A 13,616-nucleotide genomic window follows, 5' to 3' on the forward strand; every position below is an offset into this window, starting at 1 on the left:
ACAGATGGTAACGATGACCCTATATGTGAGACAGCAAAAGAGACACAGATATAAAGAACAGACTTTTGGACTCTGTGGGAAAAGGCGAGGGTGGGATGATTTGAGAGACTAGCACTGAAACATGTATATTATCATATGTGAAATAGATCGACAGTCCAAGTTCAATGCATGAAACGGCACTGACAGCCGGTGCACTGGGACAACCAGAGGGATGGGATGGGGAGAGGTGGGAGGGGGGGTTCAGGATGGGGGACACATGGACACCCATGGCTGATTCATGTCAGTGTATGGCAAAAACCACAATATTGTAAAGTAATTAGCCTCCAATTAAAATAAATGAATTAATTAAAAAATCTTATTGAAGTATCGTTGACTTACAATATTGTATTAGTTTCAGGGACCAGATGCCACGATCTTAGTTTTCTGAATGTTGAGCTTTAAGCCAACTTTTTCACTCTCCTCTTTCACTTTCATCAAGAGGCTTTTTAGTTCCTCTTCACTCGATGGGGAAACAGTGGAAACAGTGTCAGACTTTATTTTGGGGGCTCCAAAATCACTGCAGATGGTGATTGCAGCCATGAAATTAAAAGACGCTTACTCCTTGGAAGGAAAGTTATGACCAACCTAGATAGCATATTCAAAGGCAGAGACATTATTTTGCCAACAAAGGTCCGTCTAGTCAAGGCTATGGTTTTTCCAGTGGTCATGTATGGATGTGAGAGTTGGACTGTGAAGAAAGCTGAGCACCGAAGAATTGATGCTTTTGTACTGTGGTGTTGGAGAAGACTCTTGAGAGTCCCCTGGACTGCAAGGAGATCCAACCAGTCCATCCTAAAGGAGATCAGTCCTAGGTGTTCTTTGGAAGGTCTGATGCTAAAGCTGAAACTGCAATACTTTGGCCACCTTCTGTGAAGAGTTGACTCAGTGGAAAAGACTCTGATGCTGGGAGGGATTGGGGGCAGGAGGAGAAGGGGATGACAGAGGATGAGATGGCTGGATGGCATCACCGACTCGATGGACGTGAGTTTGGATGAACTCCAGGAGTTGATGATGGACAGGGAGGCCTGGTGTGCTGCGATTCATGGGGTCGCAAAGAGTCGGACACGACTGAGCAACTGACCTGATCTGATCTGATTAGTTTCAGGGGTATAGCAAAGTGATTCATATACAAATATATTTTGATTCTTTTCCATTAAAAATTATAAATTACTGAGTATAGTTCCCTGTGTTATACAGTAATTCTTTACTGTTTATCTATTCACATAAGATACTGTCTTTTTCTTAATCCCATACTCTTAATATATCTCTCCCTCCCATCCTTCCCCTCTGGGAACCATAGTTTTCTCCCCTATGTCTGTGAGTCTGTTTTTGTTTTGTAAATAAGTTCATTTATACTCTTTTTAAGATTCCACACATTAGTAATATCATCAAATATGTGTCTTTGTCTGTCTGACTTGCTTCATGTAGTGTGATCGTCTCCAGGTTCATCCATGTTGCTGCAGTTGGCATCGTTTCATTCTTCCTTATGGCTGAGGAATATCCCATTATATATATCTCTCTCTCACATCTCCTTTATCCACCCATCTGTCAATGGACATTTAGGTTGCTTCCCTGTCTTTGCTGTTGTAAACAGTGCTGCCTTGAACATGTACATGTATCTTTTCAAATTAGAGTTTTCATCTTTTCCAGATGTATGCCCAGAAGTAGGATATATTTTAGTTTTTTAAGGAAAGTCCATAATGTTCTCCATAGTGGCTGTACAAATTTACATTCCCACCAGCAATGTAAAAGGGTTCCATTTTCTCCACACCTTCTCTAGCATTTATTATTTGTGAAGTTTTTGATGATGGTCATTTGATCGGTGTGAAATGACTGTAGTTTTGATTTACATTTCTCCGATACTGTAATTAGCAATGTTGAGCACCTTTTCATGTCCTTTTTTGACCACCTGTGTGTCTTCTTTGAAGAAATGTCTATTTAGGCCTTTGGCCCATGTATTTTGATTGAGTGGTTTGGTTTTTTTTTTTTTTGATGCTGAGTTGTATGAGCTATTTGCATGTTTTGGAAGTAGAGCCTTGTCAGTCGCATCATTTGCAAACATTTTCTCCCAATCAGTACGTTGTCTTTTTGTTTTGTTATGATTTCCTTCACTGTTCAAAAGCTTATAAAGTTTGATTAGGTCCCATTTGTTTATTTTGAAGTGAAGAGCTTTCCTGCAAGCATCAAAGGCTGATGATCCACAGCAGCAGTGACAGCGATAGATGTGTCTGGAATCTGCCGAGTGCCTGCTGTGTGCCCCGGTGCCTGACTTTCATTAAGTCGTTCCACTTATCCCTGGAAGCAAGGAGGCTGTTCCCATTTTGGGGTGGTCTTGGCTGGGAGTTCCTGCCCTGGCACGTGGCCCAGGCTCCTTCTTTTCCCTCCCTCTATCTTAGACTCTGTCATTTTGCCCCAGGACCAGCCATAGGAGAGCTGCTCCAACCTGGGGCCTAGCCCATCCCTGCTGTTCTGTGAGTGCTGGCTGCCTCAGGGACGTCTCTGAAACCTGGGATGTGTGAGACAGGACTTGGGTGTTTTGTCAGCCTCCACTGTCCTCCCAGCCTGGCCTTTACAGGCTGTATGATCTTGGGCCAGCCCTTGGTTTTCCTTGGTCTCAATTTCTTCATTTTAAAATGGGGATCACCATACTCGAGGGCTTCCCAGTAGCTCAGTAGTAAAGAACCTACCTGCCAATGCAGGAGACGCAGGACACAAGTGTTCAATCCCTGTGTCGGGAAGATCCCTTGGAGAAGGAAACAGCAACCCACTCCAGTATTCTTGCCTGGAGAATCTCATAGACTGAGGAGCCTAGTGAGTTACAGTCCATGGGGTTGCGAAAGAATTGGACACAACTTAGCAACTGAAACAATATCAACAGTAACAACCATACCTGCCTCGTAAGGTTAATGAGAGGGACACAGTTGGCGCTCAAAATATGGTAGTTCCCTACCATGTGCAAACTAGCAAAATGTTTTGGGGATTTGTGGACACTGGCTTTGCTCCTGGAGCTGTGGAGGAGGGCGGCCCTGGGTGGAGTCAGGTGTGGATCCTGAAGGCCACACACGTCCCAGCTGGGACATCCCACGGGCATGATGGCTGATCTTAGGGGCTTCTCTGTGTCCTCAGGAGGGTGTGGGGGGTGTTCTTCCATGCACACCCACTGGGATATCTCTGCAGCCCATAATAGTATCCCCATCTGGAAGAAGTCTGCTCTTTCCTGTCCGCACAGTTACCCAGCCTGTCACATGAACCTGACCCCACTCCCCGGGCCACAGCTGAGTGGAGCCAGGCAGCTCCCTGACTGAAGCTGGCTGGAAATACCTTCCAGGAAACATTGGCATCAAGCACTGAGTGACTCCGTTTTCAGTCCATCTCATCAGTAGGCGAACCATCAGCTCAGGGCCATTCCTCTCATATGTGCATTTAGAAGGTCCCCAAGCCTGTAGAAAGCTTGCAAGAATAGTTCAGTGAACACTCACATGCTCTTAAGTTTATCAGTTGTTACCACTTTCATCCACCTTTGCTTTATCCATCACTCGCCTACAGACCACCCACATTTTTATTATTGTTAAACCATTTACAAGTTAGTTACAGACATGATGCTTCATAACTTTGTCAACAAAGGTCCATCTAGTCAAAGCTATGGTTTTTCCAGTTGTCATGTATGGATGTGAGAGTTGGACTATAAAGAAAGCTGAGTGCCAAAGAATTGATGCTTTGAACTGTGGTGTTGGAGAAGACCCTTGAGAGTCCCTTGGACTGCAAGGAGATCCAACTAGTCCATCCTAAAGGAAATCAACCCTGAATATTCATTGGAAGGACTGATGCTGAAGCTTAAACTCCAATACTTTGGCCACCTGATGTGAAGAACTGACCCATTTGAAAAGACCCTGTTGCTGGGAAAGATTGAAGGCAGGACGAGAAGGGGATGACAGAGGATGAGATGGTTGGATAGCATCAACGACTCAATGGACATGAGTTTGAGTAAACTCCGGGAGTTGGTGATGGACAGGGAGGCCTGGTGTGTTGTAGTACATGGTGTCACAAAGAATGGGTCACAACTGAGTGACTGAATTGAACCCATGATGCTTTACCCCTAAATAACATATATCTTGTAAGAACAAGGATGTTCATCTACATATCCAGGTATAATTATCACCTTGTGCAAATTTAAGCTGATATCTAATCTTTAGTCCATATTATCTGATATTTCGTCCATTATCTAATACTTAGTCTCAAGGTGTCCTTTAGAGCTGCTTTTGTTTGACTCGGGATCTGGTCACCCTGATCTGGGCCATGTCCTTAGACTTCCTTTGTCTTTTATGACCTTGATGTCTTGAAGGGAGCCTGGTGTTTCTCCATTCCCCTCAGGTTATACGAGGCAGGCGGGAGTGCTCCCTGGGTGAGCCTCCACCCCCATGGGTCCCATGATGTCAGCTCCATGTGGACCTGTGACCAAGAAACGGGCTGGTGTGTCCCCCTGCACTGCTGTGCCAACTCCGTAAAGGTCCCCTGGAAACTGGGAGATTCAGGGCTCACAGAAGGCTCAGAGCTCAGAGGAGCCCTGAGCTGGGGATGTCCTAGGAATATGGCCCCCCGCCTCCCCCGCCCAACTGAGCCCTGCAGAGGAGGACGCTGTGTGGTGTAGGACTGGGCCAGGGTGAAAAAAGTCCTTGGCTTAATTTCCAACTTGGGAGAAGATGGCAATAATACTTACAAAGGAGATGGTTTGGGTAGTGGGCCAGCACAGACTCTGTGCCCAATACACCTCACTTCTGTCGGTGACTGTGCTCCAGGGAAGTGGTGAGGTAGGGTAAGCCCGAGCCCCCGCCCCCTGCCCAGGGCAGACAGAGATGCTCCCCTAGGGTCCCGCCAGTCTTCAGGGGCTCAACCACCTGCATCTTATTTAACCTTGATTACTCTCATTTCCTGGGAGTTCTCAGAATGCCTCTTTCTTTGACATACTCTCTCTAATGGAAATAGCTTTTTTGTTTTTGTTTTCTGGGCATAAACGTAAACTGGAGCTTGCTAATAGTGAAAATGCAGATCGAGTCTTTAAGGAGCCACCAACAGCTGTCTTTGACCAGCCCAGTCCCGGTTGGGTACACTTGGCTGTCCTGTGATGCTACCTTGATGTGACCTTGACCCTGACTGTACTGACCTCTGACTTTTGTCCAGGCGCTTTACCTCACATTGGACAGGGAACCCAGTTTTGTCTCAGATTCTGAAAAAGATGGCTGCAGCCTCCAAGTGCAGAGGGCTGTGTCCTGTTGTGGGTGACCTTGTCTCATTCCAGAATCAGGCCTGGTTTGTTCCATTACACTCTGCAGGGGTCAAGGGTTGGCAGTGAAGTGGGTGTCCTGAGTAACCCCTGATAACACCGAAGACCTATTCTTGGTGGTGATGGAGGATCCTGCAGGTTGGGAAACAGTCCTCCTTTTCCAAGGACCCAAAGACTGTCCTTGAGCAGAAGAGGTCTAAATTTTGCTAAATACTGGGGACTCAAGTTTTGGAGGATTACGGAGGTCCAGACTTGTACAGTGAATGAGTGTAGTCTCAGGCCAATAGTCAGTCTCTGGAAGTAGGCAGCTGTGTGCTGTTGGGCAAGTGACTTAACCTCTCTGTGCTTCAGTTTTCTCCACCTTAGGGCATAATGATACTGAAGTTTGCTGAGAGGAGTAAAGGACTCCAAACACGTAAATGACAGTGACATTTAAGGTTAGCTGTGAAACTGAAAAAAGCCCATGAAAGTGTCAGAAAAAGTGGCCATTCTCTCCCCTGGTCCATTTTCCTCTCTCTTCAGGAGGCGGTGCCTGGGCTCCTGCAAAAGACACAGCAGAAAGCCCAGAGAGCTGGGCTTTGTCTCCAGAGTTTCGGGATTTTAGCCTCTCGTGAATATAACCTCCCTGCCTGCTAACTTTTGGGGGTTGTTATGAGAAGCAAAGTCTGCCCTGGTGGCTCCTGCAGTGCAGAAGACCTGGGTTCCATCCCTGGGTCGGGAAGATCCTCTGGAGGAGGGCATGGCAACCCACTCCAGTATTCTTGCCTGGAGAATCCTGTGGCCAGAGGAGCCTGGTGGTCTATAGTCCATAGGGTTGCACAGAGTCAGGACTGAAGCAACTTAGCACACACACAAGAGGAAGAAACGAAGGAATAAATTTAAATGCTTCCCACTGGAAATGTGGATGATGGCTATTTCTGTTTGTTTACTTCTGCTACACACACACACACACACACACACACACACACACACACGTCCCTCACAAGCTCCTCCCACCTTTGCACCCCCTCTCGCCTCCTCCAAGGCCTCTCCCCTCCTCAGCCGTGGAGACAAGACCACCAGCTGTTTTGCTCCCGGTCCCTGGGCCGCGGCTTTGTCTCAAGGCTACATCTGCACCGCGAGGGAAAATCCAGCCCAAGCTACATGACCGAGAGGAAGAGCAGGACTAACCCACTGGCTTGTTTGCTTAAAATATACCTTTATTATTTTATATTTTTGGCTGCATTATGTGGCATGTGGGATCTTAGTTCCCCAAACAGGGATCAAACCCATGTCCCAGGGGATGGAAGCTTAGCGTCTTAACCACTGGGCCACCAGGGAAGTCCCTAAACCATTGTTTTTTAACCAAAAAGAGGAAAGAAGCCCTAACTGCAATTTTTGCCTGGGCATGAGTGGCCCAGACCGTCCTTCATAAAGTGGACACGGGCCATTGACACTGCTCTTGGGAGGCACAGGAGATCAGCACTCAGGGAGTGGCCCTTCCTTCCAGACCCTGGGCCAGCCTTGGCCACGTGAGCATCGCCTGGACCCCAGGCAATCCTGCTCCCCTTTCCGGCCCGAGCCCAGGCCAGGTGCCTCCCTGTCTGCCCCGCAGCACAGAGGATGGATCCTGGTCACGGGCTCCCTGGGGTGGCCGGCACCGTTTCAACTGGGATCCACTGTAGGCAGGCTCCCCTCACTCCAGCTTCACCCTGGCCGCCCTGCCCATGACATGGGTAACGAAAGAGATGGAGACGCCGACTGGAGAGCCAACCCTCGCGGCAGCTTCTGTCTGAGGACCCACGTCTTCCCGGGTGACAGTATTAGGACGGTGCTCGCCCTCCCTATAGAGGGGCATCTGCGGCAAATACACCCTCCCGCTGTGTTGCAGGCACTGCTGTAAACAATCACACAGGGTAATTCATTGAACCCTCCCAACAATCTGACAAAATCAACCATTTTATCCCTATATGTGGTAGCAGAAAACTGGCTCCCCAAAGATGTCCATGTCCTACACCCTGGGACCCTGCATGAAAAAGGGATTTTGTAGGTGTGATTAAATTAAGGACTGTGAGCTGGAGAGATTATCCCAGTCGTCCAGGGTGGGTAAGTGTAGTCACAGGGTCCTTAAAAGATAGGGGAGGGAGGTAGAGAGAGAGAGAGATTTGAAGATACCAGGAGATAAAACCAGTCAATCCTAAAGGAACTCAACCCTGGATATTCACTGGAAGGACCGATGCTGAAGCTCAAGCTCCAAAACTTTGGCCACGTTGGTTCGAAGAGCCAACTCATTGGAAAAGATCCTGATGCTGGGAAAGATTGAGGGCAGGAAGAGAAGGGGGTGACAGAGGATGAATGAGATGGTTGGCTGGCATCACTGACTCAAAGGACATGACTTTGAGCAAACTCCGGAAGGTGGTGAAGGACAGGGAAGCCTGGTGTGCCGCAATCTATGGGGTCACAAACAGTTGGACATGACGAGCAACCAAAAAACAACAACATTTCTGCCCTTGAGGGTGAAGGAGCCAAGGGCCAAGGAGTTTGAACAGCTTCCGGAAGCTGGAAGAGGTCAGGCATCAGATTCCTCCAGCCTCCAGAAAGGAATGTGGCCCTACCAACGCCTTCAGTTTAGTTAGTCCAGCAAGAGCTGCTTTGGATTTCTATCTTCAGGATTGCAAGATAACATGCATGTGTGGTTTTGAGACCCTCAGTTTGTGGTCACCTGTTACAGCAGCAATGGAAACACCACATCACAGGTGGGGAAATGGCCTGAAGGCTCCAGTGACCTGCCCAAGGCTGCAGGTGTGGTCAGCGCTCCTGACCATGTGCATGGCCCCCTCTCGTGGGCCGTGACCCCTAGGAAAGCCCCACCATCGCCGGTTACATGGCCTTGGGCAAGCCATCGAATCCTGTCCTTCTCAGGTGTGACGATGAGCCAGGAGCCCTCTTGACCTCGTGTGGGGCTCAGAGATACTAACCCCCAGCTTGTGTGGGATGCTGTCTGAGGCTCTGGCGATGGCTCCCAAGCAGTGTCCGCCCGGCCCTCCTCTTAGATGGGCTGCAGCTCCTCTTCCAGCTTCTTCTTCCGGGCTCCTTCCACGAAGAAGAAGTCAAGGCCGATGAGGGTTTTCCCCAGAGGCGTGTCCACCCGGCTGCCCACGGCCCGGTTCGTGGAATTGGGGACAGTGTCAGAGAAGCGAGGCACATGGTCTGGCAGCTTCACGGGCTCCTTCTTGTTGCCCTGAGGACAGGGGGACAGTGAGGGTCGTCTGCTGGGGGAAAGACAACTGGAGAGGACTGAGCAAGGAGGAGAAGGGGGAGGGGCAGGTGACCTCTGCAGGAAGCATCCTCTGGGGGCCTGACCCCAGACCCTGCTCTGGATCAAAACTCAACTCTCCAGCCCAGACAGACGCCCTCTTCATCCTTCTCACCCCTAGGGCTGCCTACCCAGCGGCTTCCCTTCCCAGACCTCTTCACTGGGTTGCTTGACCTGCAATGGCCGAGGGAGGTACCACATTTAACTCTTTCTCCATTGTCCTGGCTGAAGAAGCTGCCCTATTCGTGGTGGGAGTACCATGGGTTGGTTTTATTTCTTTGGTCAATTTTTACTTTAAGTCTAACACACACATTACATTTATATTTAAAGTCACTCAGTCGTGTCTCTTTGCAATCCCATGGACTATACAGTCCATGGACTTCTCCAGGCTAGAATACTGGAGGGGGTAAGCCTTTCCCTTCTCCAGGGGATCTTTCCAACCCAGGGATCGAACCCAGGTCTCCTGCATTGCAAGCGGATTCTTTACCACCTGAGCCACAAGGGAAGCCCAAGAATACCAGAGTGGGTAGCCTATCCCTTCCCTAGTGGATCTTCCCGACCAAGGAATTGAACCGGGGTCTCCTGCATTGCCAGTGGATTCTTTACCAACTGAGCTACCAGGGAAGCCAAAAATCTGACGCTTCCTGCCGCTTAAGAGAGAGAGAAAAAATGTCTGACTTTGCAGCCTGTTTCCTCCATTTGGAGACCCCTAGCCCTCCTGCCTGTTACCTTCTCATTCCCCCCTTTTCTTTTAGGAGAATTATGTTGCCTCACCAATTTAGGGATGACACCCCTTATCAGCTTGGAAGCAGTTACGGAATGAAAACGAAGCCCCTTTCCCTGGGCAACACACACACAAGTACCCAAGTCCCAGCTCAACCCAGCCCCCCAACTCCCCCTGCCCCCCAACAGGAAACAGAACCCCATCTGCCTCAGACGCCTACATTTAACCCTCAGTCACTGTCTCCACCTCCAAGGGGACCTGGTCTCGACCTCTTAACACCAGGAGCTGGCTTGCCTGGTTCTGAACTTTACCGTAAAGGGATCCTGTCTCTGCCCTCCGGCCCCTTTCTCTCACTACGTGATGAGAGATTCCCCCGTGTTCCTGTGTGTGGCTGCGGCTCCTTTGTTCTCCATGTTACACGGTATTCCGCAGTGTGGTTGTATGAATACTCCACAGGTCACTTATCTATTCTGCTATGGGGGCATTTGGGCTTGTTTCCAGTTTGAGGGGTCTTAGGAGGGGTGCTGCCCTGAACATGCTACCTGGTGCCTTCTGTAAACTGATGGATGCGTTGAGTAAACGTCTGGATTATGACTAATCTGATAAGCCTTCCCTGTCCTTGTTTATGGTTAACTTTGTGCTGCTCTGTGTCAAATCGAAGTGACAGGACCAGTTTTTAAGAAACAGGATCCCAGCTCTCACCTGGGAAAGTCTGTGTGGAGGTGGCCCCACGGTGTGGGGTTTCTGGGCAGGGCACAGGTCTCAGGGGTCAGGTTGCTGATACACAGCCCTGGGCAGGAAGAGACTCTGCAGCCTGGGAGCCCGAATCAGGGGCTCCAGGTTGGAATTCAGATCCTGTGAGCTAAATCTTCCATCTAAGGACCAAAAGCAGCCCCACAAGTCTAGTCTTACAGTTGTCAAACCATCCCTAAAACCCACAGGGGCCGCTGTGTCAGTGTGGCCACCACCTTGGTTGGCTGGTTACACTGTTCAGTTTCCAGTTTGGTTCTCTGACCATGCTTCTATCAGCCAGATCATTCTTCATTTGCTCATTGCTCTAACATGAACTGAGCACGAAATAGTTATTGGGTGCTGGGGGGTAAAGAATAGCTGGGGGTGTGTGTTCAGCAATGAAGCCATCTTTGTCCTTTCTCTGAGGGAGCCCATGGCCAGGTAAGATTGCTCATTGCACGATGTACCCAAGGAATGGGTGAGATGTGCTGGGGAGTGAAGAATATGGTGATCTGGCCATGCTTGCCAGGAAGGGGCCTCTTGGGTGGGGCCTTGAAGGATGAATAGGAGGCCATTAGTCTAATGAAGTGGGAAGGGCATAAAAGAGAGTGTGGAGTGAGCAAGGAAGGGGAGGAGGCAGGGCTGGATCATGGGAAGTGTAAACCAAAACCGTCTTGGAAAATGCAGATTTATGGAAGGATTTTAAACCAGGGAGAGAGAGAGAGTTTTGCAGTTTAGAAAAGTCACTCTGGTAGCCACATGGAGGATGGATTCGAGCTGGTGATATTAGATGCAGGGAATTTGTTTACAAATGTGTTCACTCAGACTCATCCTCTCTGTGGGGCCAACCTCACCTCACTCTATCTTGCTGACACCGTCGGACCGAGAGAAACATGTCAGCAGCTGGTACCGACCAGTTCCAGTGAGTTCATCTCACTGCAGTCAAGGAACACTGGGGAAAATCTATTTCTAAATGCTCTAAGAAGTATTTTCTTTCCCATCAAATCCAGGGTTTCTGGAAACAAGGTTGCATTTTATTCATCTCTGTACATTCCAGCATCTAGCACCCAGCAGGTCCTCAGTAAACATGAGGTGCATGAATAAACACTCCAAGTGCAAGCATTTCAGATGGGAGCATGGTTTGTCTTACCATGGGGTCATAGTCTTTCAGGAAACTCCAGTTCTGAGCCCTGGAAAGGAAAACACGATGACAGTGTGATCCTCCGACGTTTTCACCATCATTTTAACAGGGTCACTCAGATGGTAAAGAATCTGCCTGCAACACAGGAGGCCCGGGTTCAATCCCTGGGTCAGGAAGATCCCCTGGAGGAGGAAATGGCAACCCACTCCAGGATTCTTGCCTGGAGAATCCCACGGACGGAGGGGCCTGACGGGCTACAGTCCCTGGGGTCTCAGAGTCGGACATGACTACATGACTAACACTTTCACTCCATTTCAAGGGAATAAGTTGCTGCCACAAATGCGTGTATTACATCATGGAGGAACTACAATCATTAAGTGGAACAAACTCCAAGGATCAACATTTCAACAGAGAGGAAAGTCTGATTGCAGAGGGTGTGGCAGGTGGATCAGGAAACCGGAAGCCATCTCATCCCATGCCTCCGCCAGGGTGGGGTCAGGTGTGGCGGGGGACAGGTGGGGGTGGGGGTTGGTCTGCTGGGCTTTTGTGAAGAAAAGCCAGCTTTCATTTCCACAAAGCTTGGTAACCTTCCAGGGCATCCGGCAGAGGAAGGTGGGTGGTGGTGTGGGGAAGTGATACTGAGAAGAACGGCGTTATCTGTGCTGGCAGTTTCATTTTTAATCTATTTTTAAAAAGTCAAATAATTCTCCAAGACTTAAAAGAAAAAAAGGTTTCTCTGCCCCAATCCACATAGACCACAAACACCATGACCTAGAGTCACAGCACCAGGGGCACCCTGTCTTTGCAAATGTCCCCTGTACCCTAACACACACACACTCCATCTCTCCGACTCCAGTCCATCCGTGAGCAATTCTAATTCTACCACCAAAATCTCGCTTGAATTCTCCCCCCGGTCCCCAGCTCAGGCCACCATGGACTCGCCCGGCTGTCGCCAGTTTCTTAAATGTCACTTGGCCCTGTCCCCGCTGCCCCTCCCCCACCACTTCGATGTGTTCCAGACACAGCAGCCAGACTGGTCACTTAGACTGTAAACTAGCTCCAGTCAGCCTCTTGCTTAAGACCCTCCAGGGTGTCCCATGACATTCGAAAAAAAGTTATTGGGACTTGGGTTACTGCCCGGCTGCCTCCTCCTACTCCCCACCCTGAGGCTCTTGTCCCCTTCCTGACCACCCCAGCCACACGCATGGTCTTTATGTTGTTGCTTTTTTTAATACACCAAACTCTTCCATGGCCCTTCTCATACTCGGGTCCCAGCCTGAGTGCCACCTCCCCAGCCAGGCCTCCATGAGCCCCTAGAAAAGCAAGACGCCATTCTGCTCCATTGGTTCCCTCCTGACACCAGCTGCATGTTGCTCTTGCCTGTGTCTCTGTTGCTTTTTGGCTGCCTTGTCCTGAGAGTGAGGACTCCATGGGGACAGGCCTGGGCCTGTCTTGTCCCCTGTGGCGGCCTGGCATGGCGGCGGCTCTTCTGGGACTTCTGGACTGAATGATGCCTGAAGGGATGCCCTTTGCCGGGTCAGAGGGCCGGCGCCCCTCCCCAGGCTGCTGCCACGGCTTCCTGACCTCCCCAGCTCCCACCCTCGCAGTTCATCCTTTGAGCTCCAGCTGGAAGGATTATTGCAAAGGGATGCCAGGCTTCCAGGATGGACACGGTGGGGTCTCACCTTCTGCCTACGTGGCCCTACTCTGTGGGCCCATGCTGGGCTCCCTCACCTCCCCCGGTCCAGGCTCTCGTTCCTTGGCCCAAGCACTTTTCTATCAGTGCCCTTAACCTGGCTTACTCCCTCTCACCCCCAGGTCTCCCTTTCTCCAGAAGCTTCCTAGACCCTGAGCTAGGCTGGGGGGCCCTGGGGAGGGGACAGGGCAGGACACTCACCAGCGCTGCTGGCTCCTCCTCTCGGCCTCCAGCAGTTCCCTCCACAGCTGGTCCCGCTGCACACCATCAGCCCCCAGGGCTGACCATTTGGCCTTCGGGGCCTGGGGGCCACCCGTGGGACCCCTGCCCACCACAGGGCCTCCTGGGGCAGTGGACGGGACTGAGGCTGGAGGCCTGGTTGAAGGCAGTCGGTACTCAGCTGATGTAGTTCTCTGGAGCCCAGGAGTGGGGCGGCTTCCCATGGGTGCAAGTGTGTAAGAGTGTGTGTGTGTGAGAGAGAGAGAGAGACTCCTGCCTGAGCTCAGAGAGCTTTCCCGCATTCACACCAGGAGAGCTGTGCAGGGGTTCTGCTCTATGGCCCCCCGGATCCTGAGCTCAGAGTGGCCAATGGGGACCAGGCCCTCCAGGCTGCAGAGAGCGTTGGAGCCCAGTCGTGTCTGAGCTTCTGTCTGTGTTGACTGTTGCCCTGGGAACGGGCAGCTTCCTAGTGTGCTAAGGAGGGGGAGG

General features: G+C 50.4%; 1 protein-coding gene across 2 annotated transcripts; it reads right to left on the minus strand.

Annotated features, from left to right (window-relative positions):
- Positions 1-6,501: 6,501 nt before the first annotated feature.
- On the minus strand, positions 6,502-13,569 carry C11H2orf50 (chromosome 11 C2orf50 homolog). 2 transcript variants are annotated; one of them, NM_001075480.2, is given in 3 exon segments: positions 6,502-8,540; positions 11,222-11,261; positions 13,110-13,569. In NM_001075480.2, coding segments are annotated over 3 exon segments (474 nt in total). In that variant the 5' UTR covers positions 13,352-13,569; the 3' UTR covers positions 6,502-8,348.
- Positions 13,570-13,616: the final 47 nt, after the last annotated feature.

The sequence above is a fragment of the Bos taurus genome, chromosome 11 (assembly GCF_002263795.3).
Source record: "Bos taurus isolate L1 Dominette 01449 registration number 42190680 breed Hereford chromosome 11, ARS-UCD2.0, whole genome shotgun sequence".
In the NCBI taxonomy this organism is placed as follows: domain Eukaryota; kingdom Metazoa; phylum Chordata; class Mammalia; order Artiodactyla; family Bovidae; genus Bos; species Bos taurus.